This window comes from Malus sylvestris, chromosome 10 (genome assembly GCF_916048215.2).
Source record: "Malus sylvestris chromosome 10, drMalSylv7.2, whole genome shotgun sequence".
Classification (NCBI taxonomy): Eukaryota; Viridiplantae; Streptophyta; class Magnoliopsida; order Rosales; family Rosaceae; genus Malus; species Malus sylvestris.
This window is the reverse complement of record NC_062269.1, coordinates 40,590,198-40,605,604: the sequence shown is the minus strand read 5'-3', so window position 1 is coordinate 40,605,604 and position 15,407 is coordinate 40,590,198. Positions and strand designations below refer to the sequence as shown.

The following is a 15,407-nucleotide window of genomic DNA, read 5'->3' as shown; positions in this document are numbered from 1 at the left end:
CAGAAAAAGAAGGTCCAACCCAACTTTCAACTCCATTTTAATTACCATCATGAAACCAACAAAAACTACTTTGTTATGTAACTCTTTATATAGGGCGGAGGCACTCTAAGGCCACCATAGGCCAAAGCCTACCCTCATTAAGGATCCCCCAACTAACCTTTCTAAATAATTATGTATTATATTTGGATAAACTTAATATTATACTTCTTTTAGTTTACACAAAACTCTTAATTGCCATTCACTAATAGTTAAAATAAGAAGTCTCTTTTTCTTTTCAATCCCAACAACACTCGTCCTAAAAATAAATTTACAATCTTATTTTATAAACAAATCAATAGCTCTTAAAATTAAAATCTAAAGTCTAGTTTAGTTTTATCAAAAAAAATATTCTTTTACATTGCCAACTGAAGAATAATAAACTTTGAGTTTCTCCTTCTCCGCTTCTTGAAATTTTATATATTTTATCTTTGCTCTCTTTAACTTTTTACTAAATTTTTAAAATTTCATATATTTTGTTCACCAAATTCCCAATCCATAATTCTCATTTTTTGTTCGGAAATTCCCAATCTATTCTATATTGACTTGCAGTGATGCTATAGATAGCTTCTACTTGAGCCATATTTTGTGACCACATGATTGTATAGTACTTAATGGTTGGACTACTTCTTTAAATCACCAAAGAAGGAATCCAATCATCAACGGGGTCACATTATGTGGTTTCTAAAATATGGTCTAAAAACATAGTATCCCTAGCATTTTTCATTGACTTCAGAATGGAAGGTTAACTTCGACATAGAAAAAACAGTTAGAGCCTAAAAAATAATTAGCTCACAACTCCAAGCATGCATTATTTAATTTTTTTCACATTTATGTGAGGCCCCTCCTCACCTAAAATCCTGGCTCCGCCACTATATTCCAAGTCCTTTGATCAATTACAAGAAAGTTGACTTGCTTAAGAATTGTATCTATTATGCACAATGTATATCATACGTGCGGGAGGTCATCTACTGACCAACAGTTTGTAACCAGTCTTGTGAATTTAGAATATTCGGCATCATTTGTGAACATGTACTCGATTCAAAGATTGTTTCTACTCATAAACACTTCTGCGCTAGAATTTTTATTAGAAATACGTTGAATATTTTATTAAAATTCCTACTACTAATCTAAAGAACACTTAACTATATAGGATACATTTTGTGATTGTCATTTTGAGAAACCTAGGACACATCATTACAACCATCAAGAATGATGAGCTAAAGATATTGAAAGATTTGCGTGAAGAGCACGAGACAGAGCATGACACATAATTCAATCAATGTCCCAGTTAATTAAACACTTATATATTTGTTAAGACTTAAGAAGTTCTCTTAATTAAATGGTTTAATAGATGTGGGACCTAATGATCGATGACCGAAGGAATGTTTTTATATAAGGAATTTTAACGAAAAACTCACAATTCTGTTTATTTTAACGAAAAATCACATTTTTACATTAAAAAGTCAATCATGTTACTATTTACTTTACCATTTATTTTATCATTATCGTTAAAACTCAAAGTTTTCAAACTTCCTTAATTAGTTTTCATTTTTATATAACATGGGACAACCATGTCAACCTCATCACACCACACGAAGGAGGGCCAAAGGAGACTAACTTGGTGACGTTTCATATTTAGGTCAACAAAGCTAATGATTAACGACTTGTCATTCTTTGGAATATTGGAGCCTCTTCTTTGGTGGAAAACGTATTGGAAATTAATTGAATTAGACTCCTGGAAGTCAATCTTGAGAGGGATGGCTATTGAGAGGGAACTAAACCTTTTATTTTAAAGGGAACTTTAAAGAGAAACTCTCGGTACTGTTCATTTTAATAAAAAATCACATTTTTATACTAAAAAGTTAATCCTAGTACTATTTATTTTACCCTTTATTTTGTCCTTATTGTTAAAACTCAAAATTTTCAAACTATTTTTATTAGTTTTCCTTTTATTTTTTTAAGAGAGAGAGAGAGAGAGAGAGAGAGAGAGAGAGAGAGAGAGAGAGAGAGAGTAGGTGAAGACTAAAAAAATTAGAACAAGTAGACACCAACAGCTGCTCGATCAATCAAGATGATAAATTAAAGAAGTAGGACTGCACGAAAAGGCAAAGTTTAGAGCTTTATTTTCGCACTTTAATCATTTTTCAATTGAACATGCATGCCTTATCCCCACAAATCAATACAATATGCTTAGTTGCTCACTAAGGTAAACATAATGTATTATTGCCTGTCTATAAAAACCATTAACTGATCCACTGCAATTGCCTTGCTTTTCATATCACAATTAATTGAATTCTTTTTACGTAATAGTTGCAATAAAAACTGAGACCAACTTACAAGACGCTATATCGTTGTAATGACGTTTTGTTCACATTTTTCAAGGAATTATGGAATAGCATGAACAGTTAAATAAATTTGATTTTAAGAACATAAGAACAAAACTAATATTTATATTTTTATCGTTAACAAGAAATGCCTCAGTAACAATATATCAGTACTGTAGAAGTCCTCACAAAAATCAAAAACAAAAAGATAGGATAAATGCAAACAAGAGAAAATAAAAGAATGGACGGCTCTCACTTTGGTGCGTGCTTAACTTAGTTTGGGGTAGACTAAGGATGCATAGCTAGACAAACACGTTTGATTTACAACACAGATGGTCCACTACCTTAGATTGGACTTAAGAAACACATGGTCAACTGTGGCCACTCAAACTCGTTTTGTTTTGTTATTTTTATTTTATTTTATTTAAAAAAATTCATCATAGCATTTCTCAAAATTTTCCATGTTGTTTTTGTTTTCTTGTTAATACCATTTTGATTAGCCATGCCACGTGATCCCGTACGTGGTACTATTCCAAGGCCGCTTTTCTTACTACATGTGAGTTCTTTTTGTGCACACCTCAAGAATTGCTCCACATGACGTCACTAATTTGATTTATTTTTATATTTAATATGTATTTTTAGAAAAAAATAGAAATAAAACTAATTACCATACTGTCAACCTACATCTCAATCATTAAAAGTGGACTAATTTAATGGCTAGAGACTTGTAAAGTTTTATTTATATTTAATATGTATTTTTAGGAACATAGAAATAAAATTAATTGCCATATCACATCAACCTACATCTCAAACATTAAAAATGGACTAATCTGATAGCTAAAGACGTGTCCAAAATTGTGTGAAAAACATAATGTTACGGATTTGTCCCCATATATATTATATTTATTTTGGAAATTATTATTATTATTAATATCCAGAAGAAACGGAAAAATTAAAAAAATATTACAATAATTAAAAAAAAAGAAAAGAGAATTTCGTATATATAATTGCATAGTCGATGCCAATATTCAATAGTAAATGATCATCAGTGCTAGCTAGGGTTAAATAATCACTTTCATATTATTGCATATATGAGAATATTGAGGATAATACACGTATTATGATTTTAATACACTTATGTACTTGTAGAAATAATTGAGTACTTCTCTTCTTTATTTCTTTTTTTTTTTTTTTTTTTTGAACAAATTGAGTGCTTCTTTTTATCTTTGAGAATTGAGAAAACCCAAACAGTACACGTGCCTTAATCCGAGTTTAATGGGTAGGTGGTTTCTTCTTAAAGCTAACAAATATATAATTTGTGCAATGATCGTAACTAATTGCATAACATAATAATTAATGGATTAGTATTAAGCAATTAATTATAAGAACATTCACTCAGTACTATGGTTTGTTGGTATTCCTCTTCACTTGGAAGTGAAAGGTCTTAGGTTCGAATCTTGTGGATGACAAATTTGATACCAAATTAGGCTGCCTATTGTGTGGCTTAGTTGAACTCCCCCTCCTCATAGTTGTTTGGACCCAAAATGTTATTTTGGGCCGAGCTCAGAAATATCCTCGGCCCAAAGGTGTTTGTTTAGAATCTTGTCGTGGGCTGGCCCTGTCAAGGTTGGCCGAATCCTACTACGAAGAGGATTATTTCGAATAAAGGTGAAGTAGTTGAGACCTAGTATGATAAGGAGTCCTAGGGACGCTGGGACTCAGGAGATGAATTTGGCTCGTTTAAAAGGTGGGTTCAAAGTCCCAGTTGAATTAAGATTGGCTGAGTCCTAGTTAGATTAGGTTATGGAGTCCTAATCCAAGTGTGGTTCTAGCTCGGCCATGAGAGAGTTTATTGCTATAAATAGAGAAGGGCGTGCATCATTCAAGCTCTCTCCAATTCAACACACAAATTGCCATGCGCAAACTCTCACTTTACGCGAAACCTCTCAACAACCTCGAGATTTTTATTTTCTTTTTTCTCGCCGACACATCTTCAGTTTGGATAAACAGCATTGTGAAGGCAACCGGTGGCATCTTCAATTTGGATAAACAACACTATTGTCGTAGAATCAGCCGACTATGGAGCACCTTCAGTTTGGATAAACTGCATTGTTTCGAGACCGACTGGTTATTTATCCAAGTCTAGGTCAAAAAGGATTTTCGAGTCCTTATTGGCAGAGGTCATCTCACTAGCCTTCTCGGCGAAGTGAGGTGTTACAGATTACTAGGCTTGGCGCATTGAACGCCGAGTTGTTTTATGATTGGATATTCACAATTAAGTTTTAGAGTTCGGCAATCTGACAGCCGAACCACATTCACCATCAAGACATACATCTCTTTTGAGTACTTATGTCCGTATAGTTTGGTGCCAGTTTGGCGTGCTTATACTCTTACAAATATAATCACTGTAGCCGAACCCGGCGTCGACGATCCATGAACATCGCAAGACTAGCAGCCTTGTCTTCAGGTTTTAGAACCCGAAGGCCGAGACATGTTCCTTCCTCGGCCGTAGTCGCAAGATCGAGAAGTCATCAGCGCACTCAACGCAACATCAACACATTTTACTCCCCGACTAAGCTCGGCCGACGAGTTGGCACGCCCCGCACACAACCGAATGACGTAGTTAGCTTATTAATTACTCAGCCTGCGCGCCACGTAGGCTTGGTAGTTTTTAAGGTCAACAATAGTGTAACATATCAAGGTACTAAAAAAAAATTATAAGAACAAAACATGAACAAACCATTCGGGGTCTGGTAGGGAGTCACAAGGCGTGACATGAGCATGAGGGTCCAAAGTGGTCGGTTTTTATTATTGAGGAAGGAACATTTCTGTATGCACAAAAATACAAGTAGAAGATCCAAGAGTTGGATCGCTGTGACCTAATTTTCTTTTAAATCAAGACAAAAAAGAAAGCGAGTATAACGTGTCTTACTCTCAATTGCAAAGCCGACTCTTCTCCTATCCCATGCCATTAGGGTAATCGCCTCAAATTATAAGAGAAAGGATTTTTAATCCAACGTCTTGTGCCACAAAAATAAAACATAAGAAAGTAAACGTTTTGTAATTAGTACTCAGTAGAAATTTGACATAACTAGTCGACTAGTGGTCAAAATTCTTTTTTGAGAGATTGTCATGGTACATTTTTGGTGGTTTCGTGAAGGTATTCGTCATTATAATATTTTTTTGCGGAATTATTGACTGTCATTATTAGTGTAAAATTAGCTTATCAACGGGTTGGCATTATCTTTGGTTGGAAAGTGATTTTACTAGTGCTCTTGTTTGTCTTTGTTCAAAGGATTTTTTTTCATCCTTGGCCTCTTCGCACTCAAAATTATACTTGCTTGGATTGAATTTGGGAGATGATTTTTTGGTGCTCACACCATTTATTGAAAAGGGAATGTAGTTGCCAACAAATTTGATGCATGGGCTTGTCTTCTTCAACCATGGTTTGGCATGACTCCCATCTACTGGCGGTCTGTGCTTCTTTACATTCGGATTTTCTTGGTTTATTTGGTTTTCGATTTTTAGATTAATGTGCATCCCCGGTTTACAGGTTTGTCTTCCTTCATGATGTGTGTTTCTCTTCTTTTTTTCCTAACCTATTGCTTTTGGTGCTTTGCAACTTATTTTTCAGGTTTAGACCTTTTAGATTTTTCTTTAGAGGGGTTTAGGCTAACCTATTGCTTTTGGTGCTTTGCAACTTATTTTTCAGGTTTAGACCTTTTAGATTTTTCTTTAGAGGGGTTTAGGCTAACCTATTGCTTTTGGTGCTTTGCAACTTATTTTTCAGGTTTAGACCTTTTAGATTTTTCTTTAGAGGGGTTTAGGCTTTACTCTCCCCCCCCCCCCCCCCCCCCGTATTTTTTTCTCTTAAGAGAGGTCAGGTTTATGTCACACTCTTTTCTTATATTTTTTTCACTTTACTTTTCTTCTTGTATTATTGAGGGGTAAAATTATGTCCCTCTGTGACTAGATATAACTTCTTTTTTTATGATTCAATAAAATTTCTCTTGAACCATCGATGTTTTCCTAGTAATAAAATGTTATATGTAAATGTACATACTTTTTATGGCAAAACATGATTTTCTATTGATTTTGAATTTTCTCCACAAAATGGGGACTTGGGGAGTATAGTTTTATTTAAAATCCCATTAATATAAGCAAATACAAATTGCAATTTTTAAGCTAAAAAATTTAATAACCAACTTGAAAACACATTATTACATTAATGTTAGAAACTTCAACCAAAAACTAAAAATCAATAAGGATTTAGTCGAAGAACATTGATAGCTAGAGACCATATCCAAAATTCATGATTAAACTAAAACTATTCATTCATTCAAAAAATAAATAAAAAACTAACACTATGTTTGGATGAAGGAAATAAACTTGGAATTTGGATAAAAGTCAGAATTTATAAATTGACATGCACCAATTCTTTTGTTTGGATTCATAAACATAGAAATTTAGAATTTCCGCGTGGAAAAAAACTTGGAATTTGGGACCTCCAATTCCCAAGTTTAAATTTCATGTAAATAGATGTCATTTCCCAATTTCTATGATTGAAAGTTCAAAAATAACAAATTCCGTATTCAATTGCATATTCTTTTAGGTTAACCAAACAAGAAAATTCACAAATTCTAGAAAATAAAATCCCGTCATTTCAATTACTGTCATTTTAAAATTATTTAGTAATCTTAAATTTCTTCATCCAAACATAGTGTAAAACTAGTCATAGTAAAATGTTAGAACGTTAACATACATATGAACATTAACGTTCTAAAATGTTAGAACGTTTTATCTTTATATTCATAGTCGTTTGTACAAATATTCTCTCTTCCAATATCGCTTAGTGCTCTCAAAATTATATCTGACCTCCTAATTAAGTCACATTTCTAATTATCCAGTGGGAGACCATGGTTTTTCTTCTATTTTCCCCTCCATATATTTTGCAGGAATACCACGTTTTGGATATAAAAAAATAAGGAAAACTAATGAAAATAACTTTAAAATTTTGAATTTTAATGATAAGAACAAAATAAAAGGTAAAGTAAATAGTACCAGAATTAACTTTTTAATGTAAAAATATAGTTTTTCGTTAAAGTAAACAGTACTGAAAGTTTTTCGTTAAAATTCTGTATAAAGTATTGAATAAACAAAGTAATCATACCTAGTTGTATGCCGCCCATGGTTTGGTTACGAGACTGGACGGCTGTGATTGGATGGGAGGTGGGCTACATCGTCGTCGTGTTTTTTATTGTATTTTATTTTTTTATAATTTTTATTTTTATGAACAAACGATATTATCTACATTAAGGAAGAGGAAGTGGATTTTACCTTACAATGAGTTAATAATAATATGAGTCAAAATCACTTTTAACAAAAATTGAACCTAATATCTCACAATAGACTACGTCGTGGTGTTAGCTACGAGAAATGATCATTCGAAGGAAAACCCGTCTCTCAATTCTCATCTCAGGGCCATTTGACGGTTGTCGAGCTCAGCCAAGCTTGAGAGGCCCCAGTGTCGACGCACGCGTGCCTGCCCCAATGGGTCCCCGGTTGACCCATTTTGCTTCTCAAAGGACATAGGTCATAAGCATGCTTAGCCAGTTAATTAACTAATCCAAATCAAACAAGAAGTCATATCTTTAATTTACTTGAATCAATTTTTTCTGCTGGATAGTTCGATCAGATCTTGCTGTATCCTCTTTTTCTCTTTATTAGTTCTTTTAATCGATTTTTTTGTTTATTGGAGAAGATTGAATAATAGCTTAACCTAAATAAAACCAATTACATAAACTATTAACCATTTTAGTAGTCAACCGTTAATTTTTTATATTAATAGATATGAATATTAGGTAGTGTTCCATTGTATTAAGATGTACCATCAAATTTGAAAAAAAGAAAGCAGAAGAAAAATTAGGTTGCTGTCCATCATAACTAGCTAATATTATTTTGTAAAGGAAATTTGAAAACAAAAACAATGAAACTAGGTGTATATACACAAATTGGGACGACTAATACACATTTTTGTATCATTTCATTTAAGAAAACAAATTGTATTACACATGTGGACCATTGTAAGATCAGTATAATCAGTGTGTCAAAACAGATTTGCTAAAAATTCCTACCATAATTATTAAGGACAGCAGCTGCAGAAACTCATGGATCTGACCTAACACTCCTTTTGAGTTGTATGTATAATTGCAGTCAACCATTTTCTTATTATTTTTAACATACATAGTCACAAACATCTGAACGAAATGTCAAAAATTATGGGCTGTAAGATTGCGTTTGGCTTAGTTGAGAATTAAAACTCATACCTACACGTTTGCCCTAATTGACCACCATCAAGAATATTCATTCATTCTATATAAAATGTGGTCCTTGCTAGTCAGCTTTAGTTTAAAAGCCCAAGTGTTTCTTTCTACTTGTACTGTACATATGATGGTCAGCCACAAATTCTATGCTCTTCTTACTTGAATTTTCAAGGGGATCAAAATATCAGACTTCAATTGCGTGGAAAATTAGAGCAGCAGCTTGTCAAGTCAACCGCGCTTACTGAATTAATCACCACTCGCTGACTTTAAAGAGTAGCTAGTTAGTGTTAGAGCTAGCTATCTTCTTCCGTGACTTCCCAAGTGTCTACTTGCTGGCTTAAAATTCTTACCCTTTTGATCTTTGGTTAGATAAGCATGCATGATTGCTTTCTGTATATTTGGTGGTTACGTAAACTTCTGATTGAACGTTGTTGGGGCTGTCTAAAACAAAGTTAAAATGACAAATTTACCAACGAAGTTTAAGCGATAAGACTGATGATGATTTGATCTAATGATATTCAACGCTTCATAATAGGAAAATAGATTTGATAAAAAGGAGCCCTATTATACTGATTCCATACCATGAAAAATATGAAATGATTTTTTAAAATAAGCATATACAACGCCATTTTCTTCCACAAAGCGTTAGGCAAATATGGTGTATTGCACAAATTACAGTAGCTAGGTTTGCTTTGTCCTTCTTAGTTTTTTTCTAACTTGAATAGTTTGAGATATTCTGATGTTATTCTAAAGGCTCTTTTATATATTTTGAATTTAGTTGATCAATAAGCTATTCATCATCATACATTGAGGTTGCTACTTTAAAATTGTTGAGGATCAAATAATATATGAAGACTCTGAACTGAAAAGTGAGCGTCACTCGCCCCTTGCGAATTGTCGTGGGGTTGGAAATTCAGAACATAGAAGCGTAACCTAATAACCGATAATCATTTATACGCAGCCCATCTAGTCCCCATGGGTCCTAATCTTGAAGATTTTATACTAGGACTTGCACTTTTCCATTATTATTCTAAGACCCTGATCAAATTTCAACCGTCTGATTTCAACAAAGACAATTTAAAAAGAAGTAAGTTATTCTTCCAAAACAGTGAGGTGGCGGTCAGATCAAACACCATCATCATCATCATCCCTTTATTCACAAGCATCACCATAAGAATTTTCCACACAAAAATAATATAAAGAACATAGAATATAAAATAACTATTAAAAACCGAAAAGAAAGAGATGAAGCATAAAAAATAGGTGGATAGACTATAATACACTATAATAAATAATAATAATTTCAAAGCTAAAAGAAAACGCAAAGAAAATTCGATTCGGAATGCTCTCTCTCATTTGTCCAATCATCTCCCTTCAAAAAATGTCAACCGGATTCCCGTAAAATAAATTGCAACTACTATATCCGTACCCACCCTACGGGCTACGGCCCTAACTGTTTGATATATAGAGTTGTAAATTGCAACTTTGCAAAGCTCGCAAGACCATATTTCATATTTCCTAATTGTGCTATATATAGCTTATAGCCTCCCTCTCTATTACATGGTGAATACTTCTACTTCGTGAGACCCAAATACAAAGAGGCAAATTAAGAGCAAGGGATATATTTATTAACAAAGGTTGAAGTATTATTACTTTTGAGCTGAATAATATTATGGCGGAGGAGTTTCAGGCCGGGATTTGTGGCGGCAACTCATGGTGGAATTCATCGAGACACGTGCTGGTGGCGTCGCCGTGTTCTATGGGTTTTAATGATCATATGGGGGGCTTCGGCTACCCCAACGACATGGTGGACATCAAGGCAACAAGGTCTTCCTGCGGTGAGATTAATAACTCGGTTTCTGATGATCATGACGATGGTGATCATAGTAAATCTATTGCTAATTTTGATCAATATCAAGATGTTCAAAAGCCTGATCATGATCCCACCTTGCAAATGCTAGGTTTTGGTCTTCCATCATCGTTATCTTCAACACACTCAGATTTTAACCAAGCTTTGCTCGTGTAAGTTCTTTTGATTCATTTGCCAGCTAATTAAATAGCTACTTCTCTAAATTAGTTGAAACCCAGGCATGAAAACCCTTGATTATATTAATCTGGAAGAAGAAGGAGCTTCAGAAGAGAGAAAGAGCAAGAACACGAAAGCAAAAGAAGAAGATAAAAGATCTCTTTGTATTTCTTTAGTCTTAGTTGTATCATTGATTTAGAAAAAGAGACTAATTTTATATAAAGATCTCTTTGTATTTCTTTAGTCTTAGATGTATCATTGATTTAGAAAAAGAGACTAATTTGATATGAACTTCTTGATTGGAAAATTTGAATTCATAATACTAATTAGCTTTACAATCTTATTGATCTTGCAGTAGTCGCAGTAGTAGCGGAAGAGGTGAGGGCAATTTTCATAATCCTATGCTCCAAGAAGATATGGGTTTGAATGCCAAGTTGAACACCGCCGCCCTAGGCGATGAAGAATCGTCTTCTATCATAAATGGTTTCAAGCCCATGAATCAAGATTTCTCTTTAGACCAATTAGGTTCATCATCATCTTCTGGCTTTCCTATAAGCTCATCATCATCAGCTGCTAATTCTTATGGCTTCTCCTCAGCCTTAATGTTGCAAACTCTATTTGATTCTGTACCAGTACCTCAAACCCAACCCCAGCAATCACTTTTCAACAACAATCACTTTTCAAATGATTTGTTCTTATCACCTTCTCCTACTAGTAATTGTTGGCCGCCGAGATACTCTCCAAACAGTTGCCTCAGACCCTCGTCGCTTCCAAAGCAGTTACAACCTGGTGGCAACGGAGGCAGCGGCTTGCAATTTTCCAATAACATTAACACTCCCTTCTGGAACGCCCCCGCTCCCGCGGCTTTAAATCCAGACAATACTGTTCGATCTAGTAATGATCTTTTTTCCTCCTCACAAGCACAGTATACAACACCTTCTCCGTCACCATTTCATGAAAAGAAACCCAATTCCAACAACTTTACCAAGGTAATTCATGAAATTTACAGTTTACCTCAGCATATATGACAAAAGGGTTTGAGGCTAATGATTCAGATGTTGAAATTTTAGGCCAATACTAATGAAGATGTTCAAGACTCAAGCTCATCCGTTGTAAAGAAAAGTAGCAGCAGCGCCGGTGAACCTGTATTCAAAAGAGCTCGAATTGAAACACCTTCACCCTTACCGACTTTTAAGGTACAACACACACATGTCTAATCAAGCTTTTGGCAGCAGCCATCGATTGATCAGCTAGCAAGCTTTTTCTTTCTCAAAGTGATTTTTAAAGTTTTAATTAAAGCTTGATTAATTTGTTATTGATTAGGTTCGGAAAGAGAAGCTTGGGGACCGGGTCACTGCTCTCCAGCAATTGGTTTCACCTTTCGGAAAGGTGAAGTTTTGTTGTTTTCTTCTTTATTTTTTCGAGAAAAAAATACTTTACTAATTTGCTAAATAAAGGAATTCATCTAACTTACCTTGAATCCTTTTTGTTCTTTTCTTTTTCTTTTTCAGACTGATACAGCTTCTGTCCTCCACGAAGCTATTGAGTACATCAAATTCCTCCACGATCAAGTCAGTGTATGTTCCTTTTAGTATCTTCCTTTTTTTTTAGTCTAGACTTGTTAAAATTAAGGAACCCTAGTTGCCTCTAGAAACAAAATAAGTAATTGTTTAAATTGTTTTATGGTTTGTCCTTAAAAAAGAAGATAGACCTAACGAAATTCTTTATACAAGTCTGGTTTTAGTTCCGATGTAAGTTTTTTCTTCATGTAATATTTCAGGTTTTAAGTACTCCATATATGAAAAATGGAGCTCCCATGCAACAGCAACATGGTATTGATAAAATGAGGGAGGCCTCGGAAGGAGCAAAACAAGATCTACAAAGCCGAGGGCTGTGTTTGGTTCCAATTTCAAGCACATTCCCGGTTGCTAATGAGACCACCGCTGATTTTTGGACACCAACATTCGGAGCAACCTTCAGGTGATCGGCAGAGAAGAGCTGATGGAGCCAAGGCCTAAATATATATGGTGCATGCTGGGCCAACTGCTTGCTGAGGGAGCGATTAATTATTAGCTAGTGACCATTTCTTTATAATTATGTAAAACCCTAATATTATTAGGTGGGTTTGGAACAGGAACAGGTGCTAAATTTAGCGGAAGTTGACAATATATTAGGGTTTAGCGATATTAAGTTGTTGACAAGAGCTGAATTTAGCAGATGGGGTGTGAAGAGCTGCCTTTTGTTCCTGTTCATGTACGTTGAGGGTTGGCACCAACACCTTTTCATTATCTCAGAGAAGAGAAAAATAAAAATTAAAGCGATCTTTATTGTAGTTAATTGATTTATATATTGTATATATTGTTGATAGTTGTAAGAACAGGAGAGAAAGATGAGTGAGTGGAGATTATATTTGGTTGGCGTTTTCACTTTTTGAATTCGTTTATTACATGTTTGGAATGTGGTAGTGGGAAGTCAGAGGTCGGCCCACTATTCCTGCTTTTAGGGTTTCTGGTGAATCTGGTCATGACTTATGAGAAAGAGAGGGCGAGAGAGACAGAAGGATGTGCATGCGCAAGTACATGTCTTTGCGCGTGTAGAACCAACAACCCTAGCATTGCTATATGTTTTATCCTTCAATATTTCTTCCTATGGAAATGGCCACGCAATTATAATTAAGATTCGCCCATTAAACATATAAAAAGAACTGAAGAATCCTTATGGATAGATGGATAGGGTATTGAATTTCTAACTATGCGTCTCAGATTCGAAATTCTCTTTTTCCTATATTAATGTAATAGTCTTATACCCTAGCATTACTATATGTTTTATCCTTCATTTTCTTCCAATGGAAATGGCCACGCAAGTATAAGGTTCGTCCATTAAACATATAACAAGAACTGAAGAATCCTTATGGATAGATAGATAGGATGTTTCATACGTCCCAGGTTTGAAATTCTCTTCTCCCTATGGAAATGTAATAGTCTTAACCCTAGCATTACTATATGTTTTATCCTTCAATTTCCTCCTATGGAAATGGCCACGCAATTATAAGGTTCGTCCATTAAACATGTAACAAGAACTAAAGAATTCTTATAGATAAGGTGTTGGATTTCTCCTTATGCGTCCCAAGTTCGAAATTTCATTCTCCCTGTATTAATGTAATAGTCTTGACTCTTAAACCTTCCCCTTCTGCTTAATAATAGTATTTTTTTTTAAAGAAGAAGAAGAAGATGTATTATAGAAAAATTACCTGAAATAATCAATTTATAAATTCTAATAATTGAAATATAAAAAAAATTCATATTTGATCGATATGTTTTTAACGATAGATAATGTTGAGAATGAATCTCACATTAAATGAATAATGAACCTTATGTGGGCTTATAATTAAGTTAGGCTATTCCTATATTGCTAATTGGTTTTATAATGGAATCTTAACTTTCTTTATAGTATCAGAGCAAGTTGTCACACATGTGAAGTCAACGGCCACAAGTGCCCAATGTCACACAGTTCGTGTTGTCCACATGTTAAGCTTGAAAATTTGCCACATGTGAGAGGGAGTGTTGAAAATGAATCTCACAGTGATGAGAGAAGAGACATTGCATGAGCTTATAAATAAGTTGAGCTACTCCCCATATTGTAAATTGGTTTATGGTGGAAGCTTAATTTTTCTTCAGATATGATGTTTATGTTTAATTCATAGGTAGTGCTAGGGAGAATATCTATTTAAATCATTTTATGTCAAGCATATGACATGGTTGCTGATGATTGAGTTATTATTTAAGTGTTGATTAACGTACTTAATTCATATTGGTGACACATCACATGGTTAATTTGCAAATGTGGTTTAAAAATTATTCTACCTATCAGTACTCTTAATTCATATGTATTATATGATCTATAAGTCGTCAATATTTGATTTTGATGAGTTTAGAAATTAAAATTTATAGAATAATTATTTTAGTCAATTTCCCTATATTATATATATTTATGTTTGTGAAGAAATAAATTACGTTATCGTAATCTGAGTCATCAATTATTTGCTTAGCAATATAAACATATGTCTGGTAAAATAACACCAAATTCGGATTCTCTTTGTGTGGATCCCAAGAATCTGTAAATCGTGTATGTTCATCGTACATCGTGCAATCATAAATTATTTAAATTTTTTTATTTAATATTGAACACAAATAATACCTGACAAAAACTGATTGCACGATGTACGATAAACGAACACGATTCAAGAATTCTCAAGATCCTCACAAAAAGGATCTAAAGAGGAATCCTGTTGGGCTATCACCTGTAGTGTTGATTATCTTTTAACTTCTACGATTCCATGATCTACATAATATTATCCTTGGTGGCAACTAGCTAGAAGTCTACAACCAGCTCAGTTTAATTTAATGGATTTGGATCCTCTCTGAGGCAATTGGTCGGGATCCTCCTGATCGGTGTCTGTGGGCCGTTGAATTTTTATCAAATGGCTACAAACGGGAGGGCCCTCTAAAAGTTATAATAATTGTAGCCGTTGGATAAAAGTTACAATGGCCCACAAACACTGGTCAGGAGGATCCCGACCAATTGCCTCGAAGAGGATCCAAATCCTAATTTAATGGCCGGATCCTTTTCCTAGGGATCTTAGGGATTCCGTGTTTGTGACCGTTCATCGTACATCGTGCGGTCAAAAATAATTTC

At 34.3% G+C, this 15,407-nt stretch overlaps 1 protein-coding gene across 3 annotated transcripts; it reads left to right on the top strand.

Moving 5' to 3' along the window:
• The first annotated feature begins 10,146 nt into the window (after window positions 1-10,146).
• On the top strand, window positions 10,147-13,049 carry LOC126584727 (transcription factor bHLH112-like). Of its 3 annotated transcripts, XM_050249059.1 has the most exons (7): window positions 10,155-10,524; window positions 10,648-10,708; window positions 11,068-11,701; window positions 11,783-11,908; window positions 12,036-12,101; window positions 12,224-12,289; window positions 12,493-13,049. In XM_050249059.1, exons 1-7 carry the CDS (start codon window positions 10,359-10,361, stop codon window positions 12,694-12,696), a joined length of 1,323 nt encoding a protein of 440 aa, XP_050105016.1. In that variant the 5' UTR covers window positions 10,155-10,358; the 3' UTR covers window positions 12,697-13,049. The 3 variants fall into 3 exon arrangements, with proteins under 3 accessions (XP_050105015.1, XP_050105014.1, XP_050105016.1); XM_050249058.1 differs by having other exon boundaries at window positions 10,147-10,708; window positions 12,224-12,283; XM_050249057.1 differs by having other exon boundaries at window positions 10,152-10,708.
• The last annotated feature ends 2,358 nt before the right edge of the window (window positions 13,050-15,407 follow it).